The 17,008-nt window shown below is 51.5% G+C and overlaps 2 protein-coding genes across 4 annotated transcripts; one reads left to right on the forward strand and one right to left on the reverse strand.

Annotated features, from left to right (window-relative positions):
* Nucleotides 1-10,921: 10,921 nt before the first annotated feature.
* SPSB2 (splA/ryanodine receptor domain and SOCS box containing 2) lies at nt 10,922-13,602 on the forward strand. 3 transcript variants are annotated; one of them, XM_036297032.1, is made up of 3 exons: nt 10,922-11,049; nt 11,306-12,052; nt 13,234-13,602. In XM_036297032.1, exons 2-3 carry the CDS (start codon nt 11,389-11,391, stop codon nt 13,359-13,361), a joined length of 792 nt encoding a protein of 263 aa, XP_036152925.1. In that variant the 5' UTR covers nt 10,922-11,049; nt 11,306-11,388; the 3' UTR covers nt 13,362-13,602. The 3 variants fall into 3 exon arrangements, with proteins under 3 accessions (XP_036152925.1, XP_036152923.1, XP_036152924.1); XM_036297030.1 differs by having other exon boundaries at nt 10,951-11,158; XM_036297031.1 differs by having other exon boundaries at nt 10,952-11,152.
* A 106-nt stretch (nt 13,603-13,708) lies between these two features.
* TPI1 (triosephosphate isomerase 1) lies at nt 13,709-16,845 on the reverse strand. The gene is made up of 7 exons (XM_036297034.1): nt 16,674-16,845; nt 15,499-15,622; nt 15,329-15,413; nt 15,122-15,254; nt 14,750-14,835; nt 14,403-14,490; nt 13,709-14,271 (listed from the first exon to the last, which is right to left on the reverse strand). Exons 1-7 carry the CDS (start codon nt 16,786-16,788, stop codon nt 14,153-14,155), a joined length of 750 nt encoding a protein of 249 aa, XP_036152927.1. The 5' UTR covers nt 16,789-16,845; the 3' UTR covers nt 13,709-14,152.
* Between the last annotated feature and the right edge of the window lie 163 nt (nt 16,846-17,008).

A 17,008-nucleotide genomic window follows, 5' to 3' on the forward strand; every position in this document is an offset into this window, starting at 1 on the left:
CACAAATTTCATGCACCAGGCCTCTAGTCTATATATATAAACCCTAATATGCAAATAGACCAAACAGCAGAACTGAACAACCAGTCACTATGACGTGTGCTGACCACCAGGGGTCACACGCAGAACATGGCGGGCATCAGCAGCAGGTGGCAGAGCACGGAACATGGCAGGCATCGGCCGCAGCGGGATGGTGGAGCGGAGCAGGTGAGCAGGGGCGCCAGACCAAGGTGGGGCACCAGTCACTGTCAACTGTCATCAGGGCAAGCCTCTGGTGGTTACTGAAAATTCTTTGCTTCTGTGCACCGAAGTCCCGCTGGGTGCTTGCACCTGCTGCCAGCATCGGCCCCACTCACACCTCTATTTATCTGTATGGTCAGTGTTGGAGCCGCCACTCGCACCCGCTGCCAGTGCCTGGCGCTGGCCCCAATCATCAGTACAATGAAGTGAATTAGTTATGCAAATAATAATAATAATAAAACCTTGAGAGTATTTGCTTAGGAAGTTTCCAATATTCAGTATTTTTGGAAGTGTCAATGAAGTACTAATGGGGTGGTCATAATAATCTGGGTGGTCATAATAATCTGGCCACTCAGTGTAGTTTGGGCAGTGAAAGGAAGGGAGACGTTTGAACTTAGAGCTCAGAAGATGATCCCTATCTTTGGAACTTACTGAGACTGCGATGGTAGTGGAACATCCATATGGAGGTGTCCAATATACCACTGGAGACGGGGGCTAGAGCTGAGCCTCAAGAGGACTGATCATTTTGCCCCACCATGCCTTCCAGAACTGTAAGCCACAGTACTTCCTTCTCCAATGGCTGTCTTCTCACGTCCTGTGATGGCTGCGGGTAGCAATGAGGGACCCAATTGAAAGCAGTCACATTCAGACAGGGAGAGTTCCTTTTTGCTGCTATATCATAGGATCAAGGAACCTTCTTTTTCAGAAGCCTCAGTTACCCTGGGATTTATTTTTATGTGAAATAATAAATGTTTTAATAGCATTTGGTTGGCATTTCTGTGACTCAATGGAAAACATCCTGATAACACCTGTTACTTTCTTTGCATCTCTACCAGCCATAGTTTGCAGCACCTCAACAACAGGTGTGTGTGCACACATTTCCCATTTTTCACATTCAAATTATACGCTGAAGACTAAATAACATCAATAGCTGTGATGTGCTAGTAAATGTTTAACAACAGGCTCCCTCCAGGGAGAACAAAAGCCCTAATTTTTAGCATTTGCTTATTTCTCTGGTGTAAATATTACTATGGTGGCTGATTTCAAGCTAGCAATTCATAATATGGTATTTTCACACATGACCATACAGATAAAATAGAGGTAAATAACTTAAAGAGCTTAGATAGTGGACTGAAAATTATTGTGGACTGAATTGTGTCCTCCCCAAATCCGTACGTTGAAGATCTAACCCCCATCCGGAATACCTCAGAAAGACGATTAAGTGAAAATTAGGCTGGTGAAGTGGGCCCAAATCCAATCTGACTGGTATCAGAACAAGAAGGGGAAATTTGGACATGGGTGTACATGCATGAAGAAAAAGACTTTGAGGACACAAGACGGTAGCCATCTGCAAGCTAAGGACAGAGGCCTCAGAAGAAACTAAACTGCCAGCCAGCCGGCCGGCTTGGCTCAGTGCTTGAGCATCAACCAATGAACCAGGAGGTCACTGTTCAATTCTTGGTCGGGGCACATGCTCGGGTTTCGGGATCAATTGATGATTCTCTCTCATCACTGATGTTTCTACCTCTCTCTCGCTCTCCTTTCCTCTCTGAAATCAATAAAACATCTCAGTCCAAGGCTTCTACAGCTAACCTACTTTTCTGCTTCTAAGACTCACAGACATCTCAAACTTATCATATCTAAAAACAAATTCTGTATCTTTTCCCCTACCTGCTTTTTTTCAGCATTCCCTATATTACCATTCAGATGTTCAAACCAGAAACCTGGGTCATCCTTGTCATTTTTTCTTCCTCAGTGACACCTTCGCCCACTGGCCCCCATTGAATCTACCACCAAGTGTGATCTGTTCCACCTCCAAATGTATCTTGAATCCATCTACTTCTCTCCTTCTTCTGACACACCTCTCTGGCCCAAACTACTATCACCACTCCCTGGAACTACTACAGTAGCCTCCTAAGTCGTCTTCCTGATTCTACTTTTCCTCTCATCCAATTGTCTTCCATGAGCAGCCATAGTGAGCTTTTTCAATTGTAAAGAGAAGCCTCTACGTTAAACCCCTCAGGTTTTCCTATTGCTCTTAGGATAAAATACCTACTCATCACCACGGCCTATATGCAAAGCCTGGCAAGGTCTTTAGCGGCCTTTGCTATTGGGCTCAAGCCACACTTGGGCCACACAGCCCTCTGTTCAGTTCCTCCTACCACCAAGCTCCCTCCCTTTTCAGGGCTTTCACTTATACTCTTCTGTGTGTGACTCAACTGACTTCTGCTCAGCCTCCAGACCTCAGGCTAATCGGGACCTCCTCAGGCCTCTCCTGATATCAGTCCAAATAGAATCCCCTTTTACAGTTTCATGCTTTTCCTTGATAGCAGTCAACACGATTTGTCTTTATATGTATACTAGAGGCCTGGTGCACGAATCCGTGCTCAGGTGGGGTCCCTCGGCCTGGCTGATGATCAGGGCTGACCAGGGCCGGCTGAGGGGAGGGACGGCAGGAGGTTGGCCGGCCACGGGAGGTTGGCTGTGGGAGCACACTGACCACCAGAGGGCAGCTCCTGCATTGAGCGTCTGCCCCCTGTGGTCAGTGCATCGTCATACTGACCGGTTGGCTGGTCATAATGGTCACTTAGGCTTTTATATATATATAGATATTTTTATTGATTTCAGAGAGGAAGGGAGAGGGAGATAGAAACATCAATGATGAGAGAGAATCATTGTTTGGCATTGGGGATTGAGCCACAACGTGGGCATATGCCCTTGACCAGAATCAAACCTGGAACCTTCAGTCCACAGGCGGATGCTCTATCCACTGAGCCAAACTGGCTAGGGCTAGATTTCTGGTTTGATCCGGATCAGATGGCGTATGGGAGGCAACCGATCGATGTTTCTCATTCTTTCTCCCTTTCTCTCTAAAATCAGTAAAAATATATCCTCAGTGAGGATTACAAAAGTAATCAAAGGCACCCTCCCCTCAATTTTGGATTTGCCCTTATAGATGAAATACACTTACTTCCTCCCTCCACTTTGAGAATCACTGATGAGGAGTGAACAAAGGACAAACCAGGGAGACGTCCCCAGTTAGGATTCACTAGAAAGTAGTAGAGGTCCTGAAGGCTATAAAGGTGGAAGGAAAACTGACAGTTGAAGCAGTGTTTTAAAAATCAGCAAGGATAGTCCAGCAGACTGGCTCAGTGGTTGAGTGTGGACCTATGAACCAGGCGGTCAGGGCTAGATGGCCCGTCAGGGCTCAGTCCCCAATGTGGGGCGTGCAGGAGGCAGCTCATCAATGCTTCTCTCTCATCATTGAGGTTTCTCTCTCTCTCCCTCTCCCTTCCTCTCCAAAATCAATAACAAAAATATATTTTAAAAAATTATCAAGGATAAACAAAAGGGAATTAGATAGATGACTGGTTAGGGAGGAGTGGCAGGGGCACTCGCTGTTTGCAGTGGGTGCGCTTTCTCCCGCAGTTTCTAACCTAACCCGTGTCCCCACTTGCAGCCTCCCGCCTCCAGGGTGAAAAAAAGGTCCTCTCCCGCGGACGGTCCCGACAGAGCTGAAAGGAGAAGGGGAGGGGGAGCAAAGAAAAAGGATGGAGGAGAGGAGCCCTCTACGTGTAAGGAAGCACTAGTCCCTTCCACTCCCCTCCACTTCCGCTGCACGGCCGCCGGCTCAGAGGCCTCGCTCCCGCCCTGGGGCCTTTGTTCCGGGACAGAGCCTTCCAGACGCGAACGCTGGCGCCGGAAGGAGGTTGGCCGGGCGGAAGCGGCGGTCCAGGGCAGGGCCCCGGGTAAGGGGTCCCGGCTCCAGCGCGGCCCGCGGGAGAAGCGGGTTGAGAGGAGGCCCCAGCATCGGCCGCGGCCGCTGGGGGGCGCGCGAGCCTCTCGGGCCGCAGCCCGCCCGCCCACGTGATCCGCCCGCGGTCTGGAGTCAGCGCCCGCCCGCGCGGTGACGTAACTGGCTTCCGCAGCCCGGGCGCGGCTGACATTTTCTGGCGTCCCCAGCTAGTCACCGCCCTTGGGTTTTGCAGAATGGCTTGTCGTTTCACCTTTCCGAGCCTCCGTTGCCGAATCTGTAAAAATTGGGATAGCTTTGTTGTGAGGTTTCAATGAGATCGTAGACATTTAATGTGAACTCAGCAGTACTCATTAAACAGGGCAGAGGTCGCCGCCACCGTTCGTGGCGGGGTGAGATGGTGGGCTGGACTATGCTCTCTTGGCACCAGTTCTGGGCCTTTCAGTGTGTGTATCTTGTGAAGCTGACTGTGATTCTAGTGTTTGGTTTTTAAAACAAGATTCTAGCAGTGGTTCTCAACCTTCTGGCCCTTTAAATACAGTTCCTCATGTTGTGACCCAACCATAAAATTATTTTTGTTGCTACTTCATATCTGTAATGTTACTACTGTTATGAATCGTAATGTAAATATCTGATATGCAGGATGGTCTTAGGCGACCCCTAAAGGGGTCGCGACCCACAGGTTGAGAACCGCTGTTAGTGTTTTAAGATGCCTTCTCTCGGAATAACAGTACCATCTGACGGCATTCCAACCACATTTACCGCAATCCCTCTCCATGCTGGAAACAACGAGCTGACTTACGGAGGGTGGTATGCCGGCGTCCATGTGGCACATAAATACGACCTCAGGAAATCCACACATGTAATCAAAATTCAACACATTTGTGAAGCAAGTCATCAAGTTCTCCTATAACTACTCCAGTGACAGCAAAGTTCATGTGATAACCCTTTTGTGTGTGTGTGTAAGCAAAGGTGGAAATTTATTGAACAAGTACAGACTCCCACATGGGGAGGGGGAAAGGGTCCCCTGATCACTCTTTAATGAAGACTGAAAGAGCACTAAATTTATGCCTGGAAGAAATGAACCAGAAAACTGTCACTAACAATGGCAGTCTGTGGCGAAAAAAATAATTTTTTAAAAAGGAGGGAAAAGAAAAGCTCTTGGTCTCAAGTCACAATTCAAACCTCCTGCCAGAGAAGACAGCCTTTGGGTGGAAGGATTTCCCAACCAGCCACAGATGGCATAAGAATTTTAGAAACCACCTTAACCTCAAAAATGTGCAAACTGTTGGTGAGGCTGTATCTGGAGCAGTTGTTCTCAACCTTCCTAATGCCGCGGCCCTTTAATACAGTTCCTCATGTTGTGGTGACCCCCAACCATAAAACTATTTTCGTTGCTACTTCATAACTGTAATTTTGCTACTGTTATGAATTGTAATGTAAATATCTGATATGCAGGATGTATTTTCATTGTTACAAATTGAACATAAAGCATAGTGATTAATCACAAAAACAATATGTAATTATATATGTGTTTTCTGAGGTCTTAGGCGACCCCTGTGAAAGGGTCGTTCGACCCCCAAAGGGTCGCGACCCACAGGTTGAGAACCACTGCTCTGGAGGAAAAGGCAGCAAAATCCATCCAGAGCTATTGAAAAGAATTACTGGCCGAAGGGCTGTCTTCCAGAATATCATGAACCTGGTATCTTCTAGGAGGAAAATGCCCAACTGCTTTTGTTTCCAAACTAGGTACACAAGGCCCTGGTCTGAAGGTAGCAAATACCCTTATGACCATCCCTCCCTCCCCTTGCTCATGGTGGCAGTGTAGCTCTGTATTTAATAAAGCCCAGTATGTTCTACAGGGATTCAGATCCCAGCACCGTAAAAGAAAACAAAATATGTTTGCTTGTACTGTAGCAATCGAATGTAAAGTCCGGGGAGACTGCAGCACTTTTCCTGATTTGGTTTTAGGAGACTAGGACCTCAGAGAAAGGCCTTGGCTTGAGTGTTGCTATTGCAGACAGCAGACAGCAGTCCCGTGCTAAGGTACCACGCACTTCAGGAGCGTGTTCATAAAGACATCATAGTCTTCCTCCGTACAACATCACCCCATCCTTCACTCTGCTGATCTCAGCTTGATTTGCTGTTCCAAAGCCACATCATGAGGCTGGGATTCCTCCTCTGAGCCACGAATGCTTACCTTAATATGGTAATAAGCTGGAAGAGTTGCAAGTTCTTCAGTACTGCCAGTTGCATCCTTTATATTACACAGACAGGGAACAATCAAGCCTAAAACAGTCCGTGCATGTTGAGAAGAATGTGTTTAGGATGTTAAGGATATTTCATTGATAAAGGAATGAAGCTCGCTGTTTCATTGTGGCCTAGCAAGTGGATAGTGGTGGCTTATGGAAGAAATAGAAGAGCTTCTTCTTTAAAAAAGAAAAAAAAAAAAAAAAAAATATATATATATATATATATATATATATATATATATATATATATATTTCAGAGAGGAAGGGAGAATGATAGAGAGACAGAAACATCAATGCTGAGAGAGAATCACTGATTGACTGCCTCCTGCATGCAATCCGGGCATGTGCCCTGACCAGGAATTAAAGTATGACCTCCTGGTTCACAGGTTGATGCTCAACCACTGAGAAACACTGGCCAGGCTTGAAGAGCTTACTGAGAACCACAAAGAAACACTAATAAAAACCTTGAGGGCCCTAACTAGTTTGGCTCAGTGGATAGAGCGTCAGCCTGTGGACTGAGGGGTCCCAGGTTCGATTCCGGTCAAGGGCATGTACCTTGGTTTTGGGCACATCCCCAGTAGGCGGTGTGCAGGAGGCAGCTGATCGATGTTTCTCTCTCATCGATGTTTCTAACTCTCTATCCCTCTCCCTTCCTCTCTGTAAAAAAATCAATAGAATATATTAAAATAAATAAATACCTTGAGGCCCTAGCTGGTTTGGCTCAGCGGATACAGCTTCGGACTACGGACCGAAGGGTCCTGGGTTCGATTCTGGTCAAGAGCACGTACCTCAGTTGCAGGCTCCTCCCTGGTTGGGCCCTGGTCGGGGCACATGCAAGAGGCAACCAATCAATGTATTTCTGTGGATGTGTTCCCCCATGTCCTGCGTGGTTCAGGGTTCAGGATCTGGAAGAGGAGCCGCACACAAATGAAAGAGAAGAGACAAGAGATAATTTGGAAATATTGGGGGGCCAGGCAGGCAAGTCCAACTCAAGGGGAAGGACTTCCACCGGTGCCCAGACCTCGCCAGCCTTTTATTCAACTTTGGTTACACATAAAGCCCTTAGGCAGGTAATTGCAGTAACAGACAGACTATCTTAAAGGTCAGTAAATATTAGAAGGATACTCTGAGACTATTTGATCAGGAAATAGCTTGAGTCCCCATTGTCTGGACTAGACAGTCGGTGCATAACTCAGGCCCTTGCCATGGGTTCAAGGTTCACCAGCGTTCCGGGATCCTTGTTTGCACTTCTCTGATAGTGAAGACAATGGGCAGCCTCCTGCAGTTTCTCTCACATCAATGTTTCTCTCTGTCTTTCCCTCTCTCTTCCACTCTCCCTAAAAAAATCAACGGAAAAGTATCCTCAGGTGAGGATTAACATCAACAAAAACACCTTGAGGACCTGGCCTAGGGTGCAGTGCCCTCTCCCTCCTCCACCGGTGCTGCTTCTGGTGCTGCTTGTGTCCGCCTTTGGTGCGGACCTGATACCTCTTTTGTGAAGTGGCAGCTGAGGAGACTCCAGCACTGGCCGAAACCAATGAAAAACCAAAGGAAGGAGTTAAGACTGAGAACAATGATCATATTATTTTGAAGGTGGTGGGGCAGAATGGTTCTGTGGTACACTTTAAGTTTAAGAGGCTTATACCACTTAGTAAACTAATGAAAACCTATTGTGAACAACAGGGTTTGTCAATGAGGCAGATCAGATTTTGATTTGATTCAATGAAACAGACACACCTGCCCTAGCCGGTATGGCTCAATGGATAGAGCCTTGGCCCAGCGACTGAAGGGTCCTGGATCAGTTCTGGTCAAGGGCGAGTACCTCTGTTGCAGGCTCGATCCCTGGCCCTGGTTGGGCATGTGCCAGGGCCACATGTGGGGGGCAACCAATCGCTGTGTCTCTCTCACATCAATGTTTCTCTCTCTGTCTCTCCCCCTCCCTTCTACTCTCTCTAAAAAAAAAAATTAATGGAAAAATATCCTTGAATAAGGACTAACAAAAAAAAAAGAAAGAAAAGAAAGAGCACACCTGCACAGTGGGAAACGGAGGATAAAAACACAACTGGTGCATACCAGCAGCAGACAGGCGGTGTCTACTAAAAAGGGAACCTGCCACTGTACTCCAGGACTCTGTTCTCCAGACCAAGAAGACATTCTCAGTTAGGAAACTGCAATTTGGTTTCAACACATCTGACTACTACATACTAGTATAGTTTTCTCTATTCTTTCATTTTCCTCTTCCCCGTTCCTTTATTGTACATACAGTAACTGATGAATGTGCACGAGCATTTGCATTTTTAAAAAACTAAATGGTCGCCGAAGCCGCCGAAGCCGGTTTGGCTCAGTGGATAGAGCGTCGGCCTGCGGACTGAAGGGTCCCGGGTTCGATTCTGGTCAAGGGCGTGTGCCTGGGTTGCGGGCATATCCCCAGTGGGAGATGTGCAGGAGGCAGCTGATCGGTGTTTCTCTCTCATCGATGTTTCTAGCTCTCTCTCTCTCTCCCTTCCTCTCTGTAAAAAGTCAATAAAAAATATATAAAAAAAAACTAAATGGTCAATGCTATGTTTTGATTGACATCAAATGGAGATGGGTGGAGGGTAAACACTGGTTCTGTGAAAACACATTCTGGCATGCTCATCCAGCTCTTATCTTTATATTCCAGGAAGTTATTTTGCTCTCACTGTTTAATCAAAAAAGAACAACATAAAAATCCTTGTGTACCTTGTTTGATTGGAGAATTTTAATGTTTTTCATTTATCATTGTAAAATCAAGGACAATTTTATAACTGTTTTTGTATGTAGCTGTTACATGTAGGGTAATTTGTCCTTAAATAGGGATAAGTTACCAAAAAAAAAAAAAAATGAATCCTAGTTTTTCCTTCAAGTCAAGTGTCTTGTTGTTTAAATAAACTTCTTATTTAAAATGGAAAAAAAAAAAAAGCTCCAGGAACTGATAAAATCCCCAAAAGACAAAGATATGATGAACAGGAAGAAAAGACCAGTTCAAATCTTCAAGGATATGTTGAAGTGTTCCATACTGCCAAATACCGGAATGATTTAATTTCTGAATAAAAGTGCTCTATGGAGAGAAACCTAAAAAATTACATGTGGCTAAATCTATACATTGTAAGTTTTTATAAACCGGCAATTCTGCACATAAGTACACAGAATTCATGAGTGTGCTCATAAAAAGAGATCGATGTTTTTCACAATACACAACTAATTAGTGGCATAGCTTCACCCACAACCAATAAAATGAGAGCTTAGGTCCACCAGAGGACTTGTACAATACTGTACATAGCTTTCTCTGTAATAGCTAAAAACTGGAAACATTTCAAATGCCCATCAAGAGTAGAATAGATACATTGTAGTACATACATACAATGGCATGCTGTAAAACACTGAACAGAAGGAGCTACTGTTTCATGTAACATGGATGACTCACAGACATAATATTGAGAAAAATAAGCCAGATGCAAAAGAATACATACTTTATGGTTTCATTGAAGAAGAGGCAAAGCAAATCTATACTGATAGAGGTCAAATAGTAGGGACCTTTAGGGGTATAGTGTTAAGGAAAGGGCAAGAAAGGCGCCTACTGGGACGCTGGAGATACACCTGACCTTGAGGCTGGAAATGGTGGTCACATAACATATAAATATGTAAAAATTCATTGAGCAATTTACAATTAGTGGACTTTACATGTGTTACATATCAATGAAAAATAAAACGTTATTATTGCTTGTAGCATTATGGAATGTTTGAGCTATTATCAGCAAATGTTTGAGCAGTTCAAGATCCAGTGGCAACAACTGGCGAATACCATGCAGTCAGCTACTGCTCAAGCCGAGCTGGAGTCGGCTGTGGTTTAGGCTCGCTTCATCCGCTGGGCTATCACACTAATATTCATCGTAGGCCTCGATCCACAGTCATTATTTTTGTTGTCACCCTGGCTAGGATATCCAGGTGGGGTGGATGACAAGTGTTCAGGTTTACATCTTTCTTATTAATATGCTTTATTTTTTCTCTTTAATTAATATATTACAAAATTTGGCCCTGGCCAGGTGGCTCAATTGGTTGGATCCTCGTCTGGTGCACAAAAAAGTTGCTGGTTAGATTCCCAGTCAGGGCACATACCTAGGCTGCGGGTTCCATCCCGGGTCAGGGCGCGTGGGGAGGCCACAGATGGATGTTTCTCACGTCACACAGCTCATTAGTGGCATAGCTTCGCTCAAACCCAGATCGGAACCACTACACTCTCCCAATGAGACCTGCAGTCTAGGAATGGATGGACTAGAGCAGCACGGAGACCTGCGACACCTACCGCTCAGAGCCCGAAACACAGGGTTCAGAACCTCAGGCATAGAACAGGCTGACTCACAACCGAACCAGAAAGAGACCTGCCCAGAAACGGTGACCCCGAGTCCGGGACCGTGGAAAGAGGCCGGCACAATAGAGGAACCCCCTTGATCCCGTGCCCCTCGTACCGAAGGGCTCAGGAGTTGGTGCCCAGGTGGCTCAAAGGTATTGACGGTGGAGAACAGACCCCCAGAGACCCCAGAGCGACGCAAGAGAGAGATTAACTGCCCCGGAGGGCCTCCCGCGGGGGCGGGGCTTCGAGGCGGGGACGTGGGCGGGGCCTCGAGGCGGGGGGGACGTGGGCGGGGCCAATCCTGGGGGCGGTGCTTGGAGGGGGCGGTGCTTGGAGGCGGAAGCGGCCGGCGTTCTGCGCCCGCGCCCCTCGGTGACTTAACGCCGGGTTCCTCCGCAGGCCCGGCGACCTCCCGGCTGGGGGAGCCCAGCGAGGTTCGGGGGCCACGGGTGACGCGGGCACGGGGCGGGCGAGGGGGACGGCCCCTGGGAGGCCCGAGGGGCGGACTCGCCCGTCTCGGGAGCCCGCGACTGATGGGTGAGGGTAGGGCAATGGGCTGGGGCGCTGGGGGGGAACGAAGAGGGAGGAGCGGGGCGGTGGGCCAACGGGTGAAAGGCCGGGGCGCATGGAGGAGGAGCCCCCGCCGGGTCCCCTCACGTTACCGTCTCTTCTCTCCCAACTCCTTTCCAGGGCAACCCCGAACCGGAGCGCAACTTGCAGAAGAGAGACGCCCCAGCAAGACTCTACCGGGGAACCCGCCAGCGCCTCACCCCATGGGCCAGACGGCCCTGGCAGGGGGCAGCCGCAGCCCCCCCACCCCGCAGGCCCTGTACCCCGACCTCTCTTGTCCCAAAGGCTTGGAGGAGCTCCTGTCTGCTCCCCCTCCTGACCTGGGAACGCAGCGGCGCCACGGCTGGAACCCCAAGGACTGCTCGGAGAACATCGAGGTCCGGGAGGGGGGCCTGTGCTTTGAGCGGCGGCCCGTCGCCCAGAGCACGGACGGGGCCCGGGGTAAGAGGGGCTACTCGAGCGGCCTGCACGCCTGGGAAATCAGCTGGCCCCGCGCGCAGAGGGGCACCCACGCCGTGGTGGGTGTGGCCACGGCCCTCGCCCCGCTGCAGGCTGACCACTACGCGGCGCTGCTGGGCAGCAACAGCGAGTCGTGGGGCTGGGACCTTGGGCGGGGGAAGCTGTACCATCAGAGCAAGGGGCCCGGGGCCCCCCAATATCCACCCGGACCTCAGGATGAGCCGCTGGAGGTGCCGGAGAGGCTGCTGGTGGTTCTGGACATGGAGGAGGGAACTCTGGGCTACGCGATTGGGGGTACCTACCTGGGGCCAGCCTTCCACGGACTGAAGGGCAGGACCCTCTACCCAGCAGTAAGCGCTGTCTGGGGCCAGTGCCAGGTCCGCATCAGCTACCTGGGCAAAAGGAGAGGTGAGGCCCGGGGTAGGTGTGGGAGCGTGTTCTGTCACTGGTGGCTGTGGTTTGGGTTGGAAACTCAAGGCCTTTACAAGGGTGGAGGGAAGGAGCCTTCATCTGACCTGCTTCCCTACCCCTTACTCAGTGCCAGGAATGGCTAAGGGTCTTCACAGCCGTTACCTAGTTTAATCCAACAGCAAGAGAGGTAAAGGTGAGGCTTGGGCACGCAACTTGCTATTAAGTGGTGAGCCCCCAGGATGGAGGGAGGCCCTCCAGGGAGCAGCGGTTCTCAACCTGTGAGTCGCGACCCCTTTGGCGGGCGAACGACCCTTTCACAGCGGTTGCCTAAGACCATCCTGCATAACAGATATTTCCATTACGATTCATAACAGTAGCAACATTACAGTTATGAAGTAGCAACGAAAATAATTTTATGGTTGGGTCACAACATGAGGAACTGTATTTAAAGAGCCAGAAGGTTGAGAACCACTGGACTAGGGCTTTATGGGAGCTAGCAGCTCCTGGAGCACAGGTGCAAAGGGTTAAATGGGTACTGGGCTACGTGTACAATTTCAAAAGAGGACAGGCAGCGCCAGGCACCCAGGGTGTGTGCCAGATTCCCTGGGCTCTGACTTGTGACTCATACATGCCTACTTCCTCAGTCAAACCCCAGGAAGGAGCCATTGAGCCCTCCCTCCCCCCACCTGGAAGGAAAGCAGTAGGGGCAGGGTTTGGGGTGGGTCTGCAGGGGAAGGACCTCCTTGGGGAAGCAATGGGGCCCCGGCTTTAGACTGATGGGATTTAACTGTTCTCTGCAGTTGTAGGCTTAGCAGAGGCTGGGGACCTCTCCTCCCATCACCCATGGTTAGCTGTTGTGGAGGGCTATCCTTCCTTCCACCTCATCAGCCCCATTCCCCAGGCCTCTCTGGAATCCAAGCCTGGGCCAACTCCACCCCTGTCAGAGCCACCTTGGCCTGTTGCTTAGAGGGCCTTAGCTAGAGCTTCACCCCCAGCTCCGACTTGGGGGTGTGATGCCTCTGACCCTGATAGCAGATGCAGAACGTCAGGGTGCTTTAGATCTCTTGACCAAGGTAGGAGCAGACTCGGAGCAGGAGAGTGGAAGGGAACCCTATAATTTGAGGATGTCTAGCTGATGGCTGCACCCCTACTTACCTTCCCCTCCTTCTCTCCCCCAGCGGACCCACACTCCCTTCTGCATCTGAGCCGCCTGTGTGTGCGCCAAGCTCTGGGGGCTAGCCGGCTGGGCCAGGTATCTGCTCTGCCCTTGCCCCCTGCCATGAAGCACTACCTGCTCTACCAGTGACCCTGTGATACCACAGATTTGGGGGCCTTGATACTACCCCTCCCCAGGGGTACTGCTGGCTTGACCAGCTACTTAAAGCCAGTGAGGCTGGGCCCCTAGTCCCAACCCAAGCTCTGGGGAGCTGAACAGCCCGAGCCACCCAGGGGGTGAAGAGAAGGAGCTGTTATTCAAGGCTGTGGCGCCTGGTACACAAGACACTTTTTTTTCCAAGTAAAAATAATGAGATCTGCTGTTGTAAAAACCTGTTTGTGGCTTTTTTTCCCCCCTGCACAAGGGTCCTGTGGCTGCCTCAAAAAAGTAAAGAGAAATGATGTGGAAACAAGTACAATGAAGGACAAACCACAAGGCTTAATGCCAGATGTTTATTCCCACCCCCAAGTGGGACTGCTCACATACACAACACACAGGCGTTGGCACCAGGGCGGACAGGGCTCTTTCCCAGCCCGTGGCCTCAAGTACGAGATGGGAGAGGAGGACGGCTTCTCTTTCCTGCCTTCAGTGGGGACAGAGGGGCCTATGAGCAAACCCCACCCTTCTACCTCTCAGCCAAGGAGAGGCCATCTTGGTGACATGTTTTGTTCCAATTATTAGAGTAAGTGGAGAAGGGATTGTCCCAACCATTACAGGTGTACATGGTAAAGGAGAGGTACAGTTTGGATTAGGCCACAAGAAGGGGCAGGTGATACCATCAGAAGCATGTGTGGGGGTGGGGAGAGGGAGGAGCAGTTATTGGGCTTCTGAGCTTCACAGTCCTTGGCATAGCAGGAAGGGCAGGGAGATGGATTTGGGGCTTATTGTTTGGCGTTGATGATGTCCACGAATTCAGGCTTGAGGGATGCACCACCCACGAGGAAGCCATCCACGTCAGGCTGGCATGCCAGCTCCTTGCAGTTTGCCCCAGTCACAGACCCTGGGAAGGGAGGAGCGAGGGCGAATGGTCAGGGATGGGATGGGCATACTCCACTCCCACCTCAATGTCTAAGGAAGGCTCAGTCTAGTTCCCAGGCCACCCCACCTCAGGCTGGAGCCAAACCCACTCACCTCCATAAATGATGCGGGTGCACTGAGCCACTGCATCAGAGACATTGGTCTTAAGCCATCCCCGGAGCTTTTCGTGTACTTCCTGGGCCTAGAACAAGAAGCCAGACTAAGTTAAGACTCTTCCTGCCTTTCCCTCAAAGGGGGAACCACCCTGGGCACCAGTGATGAGGCAGTGTTGCTTCAGGGAATCCCAGAAACCCTGAGATCCCAGTTAGAACACCAGGCCCTGGAATGGATGTCCTTGGGCAATGTTCTGTCTTTAAAATGAAGGGTTGTCCCAGATGGTCTCTGCTGTCAGTTCTACCCAAGCAGGGTAGGCTGAGGGTGGGGCTCCTGGGCGTGGTTACCTGCTGGGGTGTTGCAGTCTTGCCTGTACCAATGGCCCACACAGGCTCATAGGCCAGAACAACCTTGCTCCAGTCCTTCACGTTATCTGTGCGACAGAGATCACAGAAGCAGGGTGTTTAGGAGAGAGCGACAGAGCTTGGTACCAAGGAATAAAGAGGGTGGCCTGCTGCCTCCTAGTGGCTGTTTAAGAAACTCCAAGAGGCATCAATACCATGGGGCAGGTGTAGAAGTGAGAGGGAGGAAGCAAGGATTCCCACCTTCCCCTTCCCTTTCCTGTGTCAGCATGGGGATCAAGTCAGGCTGCAGGGATCTGACCCCACCCTCTGTGCCTTCATGGCCTTGGCGAGGCTCATAGGTCCCTTCAGAAATACCTGCGATGACCTTGGTTTGTTCAAAAACGACCTTCTCAGTGATGCCAGCTTCCCTCTCATCTAGCTTCTCCCCAATGCAGGCGATGACTCCAAGTCCCTCGGCCAGGGCATGGGCCACTTTCTGCCCAATCAGCTGTTGAGGAACACACTTGGTGAAACACCACTCTTGGAACAAGGCATCTCTCACCTCTTCTCCTAGTTACTAACCTCATCTGACTCCCCAAAGACGTGTCTTCTCTCTGAGTGCCCCAGGACTACCCATGTGGCTCCACAGTCTTTGATCATGCCAGGGCTGTGGGAAGAGATGAAGCCACAGTTCCACAGGGAGGAACATGAGGGACGGGTCCCCACACACCCCTCTCCCACCTGCATCTCACCTGATCTCCCCAGTGAAAGCCCCATTCATCACTTTGTAGCAGTTCTGGGCAGCCACGGCAATCTTGGGATCTAGCTTCTGCCTGGCAAAGTCAATGTAGGCGGTGGGGGGTGCACAGACCACCTCTGAGGACGAGATCACAAGGAAGCCTTCATGCTCTAGACTCCATCCAGGGCTCTGAACCCCTCGCCTTCACCAGCTTTCTGAGTTCTGCTTCCCTTCCCTTTTCCCCCCAACAAGATGATCTTTGTCCACATCCCAGGTTGGGCCTGTTTCCAATTCCTAGGTGCCCGAGGCCACGGCCCTGCCCTCTGCTCTTTTAACAGCTGTGGCTCTGATTTCCTGGGGCTATTCTGGGCCTGAGCACCAATTAAACTAGACTCAGCATTCTCCGGGGGCCAGTCCAGCCTCCCTTCTAAAATAGCTCTCACAGGCCAGGCAAGGCTTTTTAGCAAAAGCAGAAAGAGCCAAGTCCGGCTGCTGTGGGGTCTCGGGGCTGCCCCTTCTGATCAGGCTGGTGGTTCTGCGATGTGGGTGGATGGGACGGGCTGAGGACAGCACTGCGGGTGGTGGGCGGGGAGCCGAGCGGCTCCGGGAGACCCCGTGCTTCCCGGTTCCAGGCTGGAGAGCGCGTGGGAGCGCTCCTCATTCGCAAATGGCCCGGGCCGCTCGGCCCCCGCGCAGGCGGCCGAGGGGAAGGATCGGGGGCGCTCGGCCGCTCGGGCGAGCGCGGGGCGGAGTCTGGGCGACGTGCGGCGGCGCACCAGCCGGGCCGGGCCGGGCCGAGGGGGCAGGTAGCGGGAGGCGCGCACGCCCACTCGGCCACCCGTCCCCCGCCCCCACCCCCCTGCCGCCTCGGCGGGCGCCCCTCTCCCGCCCGCCCGCGGGGGCTGCCTCCGCTCCCCTCCATGCCCGGCTCCTGGCGGTGCAGCCCGTCCTCCCAAAGGGCCATCTTCCTCCGAGGACCCACTGTCCGAGGGCACCATGAGACTGGCCCCGACTCCCCCTCGGCACACCCCGATCCTGCGGCTGCGGGTCAATGTCCGGACCCCCAGGAGCTCTCGCCCTCAGCCCTGCACCCCCTTCGCTCGGACTCCCCGTGGCTCGGAGAAGGCGCTGCCCGCTCGCCCTCCCCTCCCCTCCCCGCGAGGCAAGGCGAGGCGAGGCGAGGCTCACCCGTGTCGGCCGGCACCTTGGCGGAGTTCAGGCAGGTGATGAGCTCCCCCAGGTTCGCCTTCCTCCCATTCATCTTCCAGTTTCCCCCGACGAAGAACTTCCTGGAGGGCGCCATGTCGTCGCTGAAGCCGACACACTGAAGGTCAGCCTCACGGCGCAGCCGCGGCCACTGCCCGCTTATATAGAGCGCGGAGAAGCAGAACTCCGCCTCCTTGGCCATGGTGCGCCGCCCGCCCTGCCCAAGCCCTGCCCAAGCCCGCCCCGCGTCCTGCCCGCCGCCCCGCCCGCCGCCGCCCGCGTGCGCGGTTCTGACGTCTCCCCCTTTCTTGTCGCAA

The sequence above is a fragment of the Myotis myotis genome, unplaced genomic scaffold, assembly GCF_014108235.1.
Source record: "Myotis myotis isolate mMyoMyo1 unplaced genomic scaffold, mMyoMyo1.p scaffold_m19_p_3, whole genome shotgun sequence".
In the NCBI taxonomy this organism is placed as follows: domain Eukaryota; kingdom Metazoa; phylum Chordata; class Mammalia; order Chiroptera; family Vespertilionidae; genus Myotis; species Myotis myotis.

Bases quoted from the DNA above. Each gene is read 5' to 3' on its own strand.
- SPSB2 (XM_036297030.1), top strand. The intron at 12,053-13,233 runs GTGAGGCCCGGG...TCTCTCCCCCAG, and splicing joins CTACCTGGGCAAAAGGAGAG to CGGACCCACACTCCCTTCTG.
- TPI1 (XM_036297034.1), bottom strand. From the start codon at position 16,788: ATGGCGCCCTCCAGGAAGTTCTTCGTCGGGGGAAACTGGAAGATGAAT. The intron at 15,414-15,498 runs GTGAGATGCAGG...CTCTTCCCACAG, and splicing joins GCTTTCACTGGGGAGATCAG to CCCTGGCATGATCAAAGACT. The intron at 14,836-15,121 runs GTATTTCTGAAG...TCTGTCGCACAG, and splicing joins ACAAACCAAGGTCATCGCAG to ATAACGTGAAGGACTGGAGC.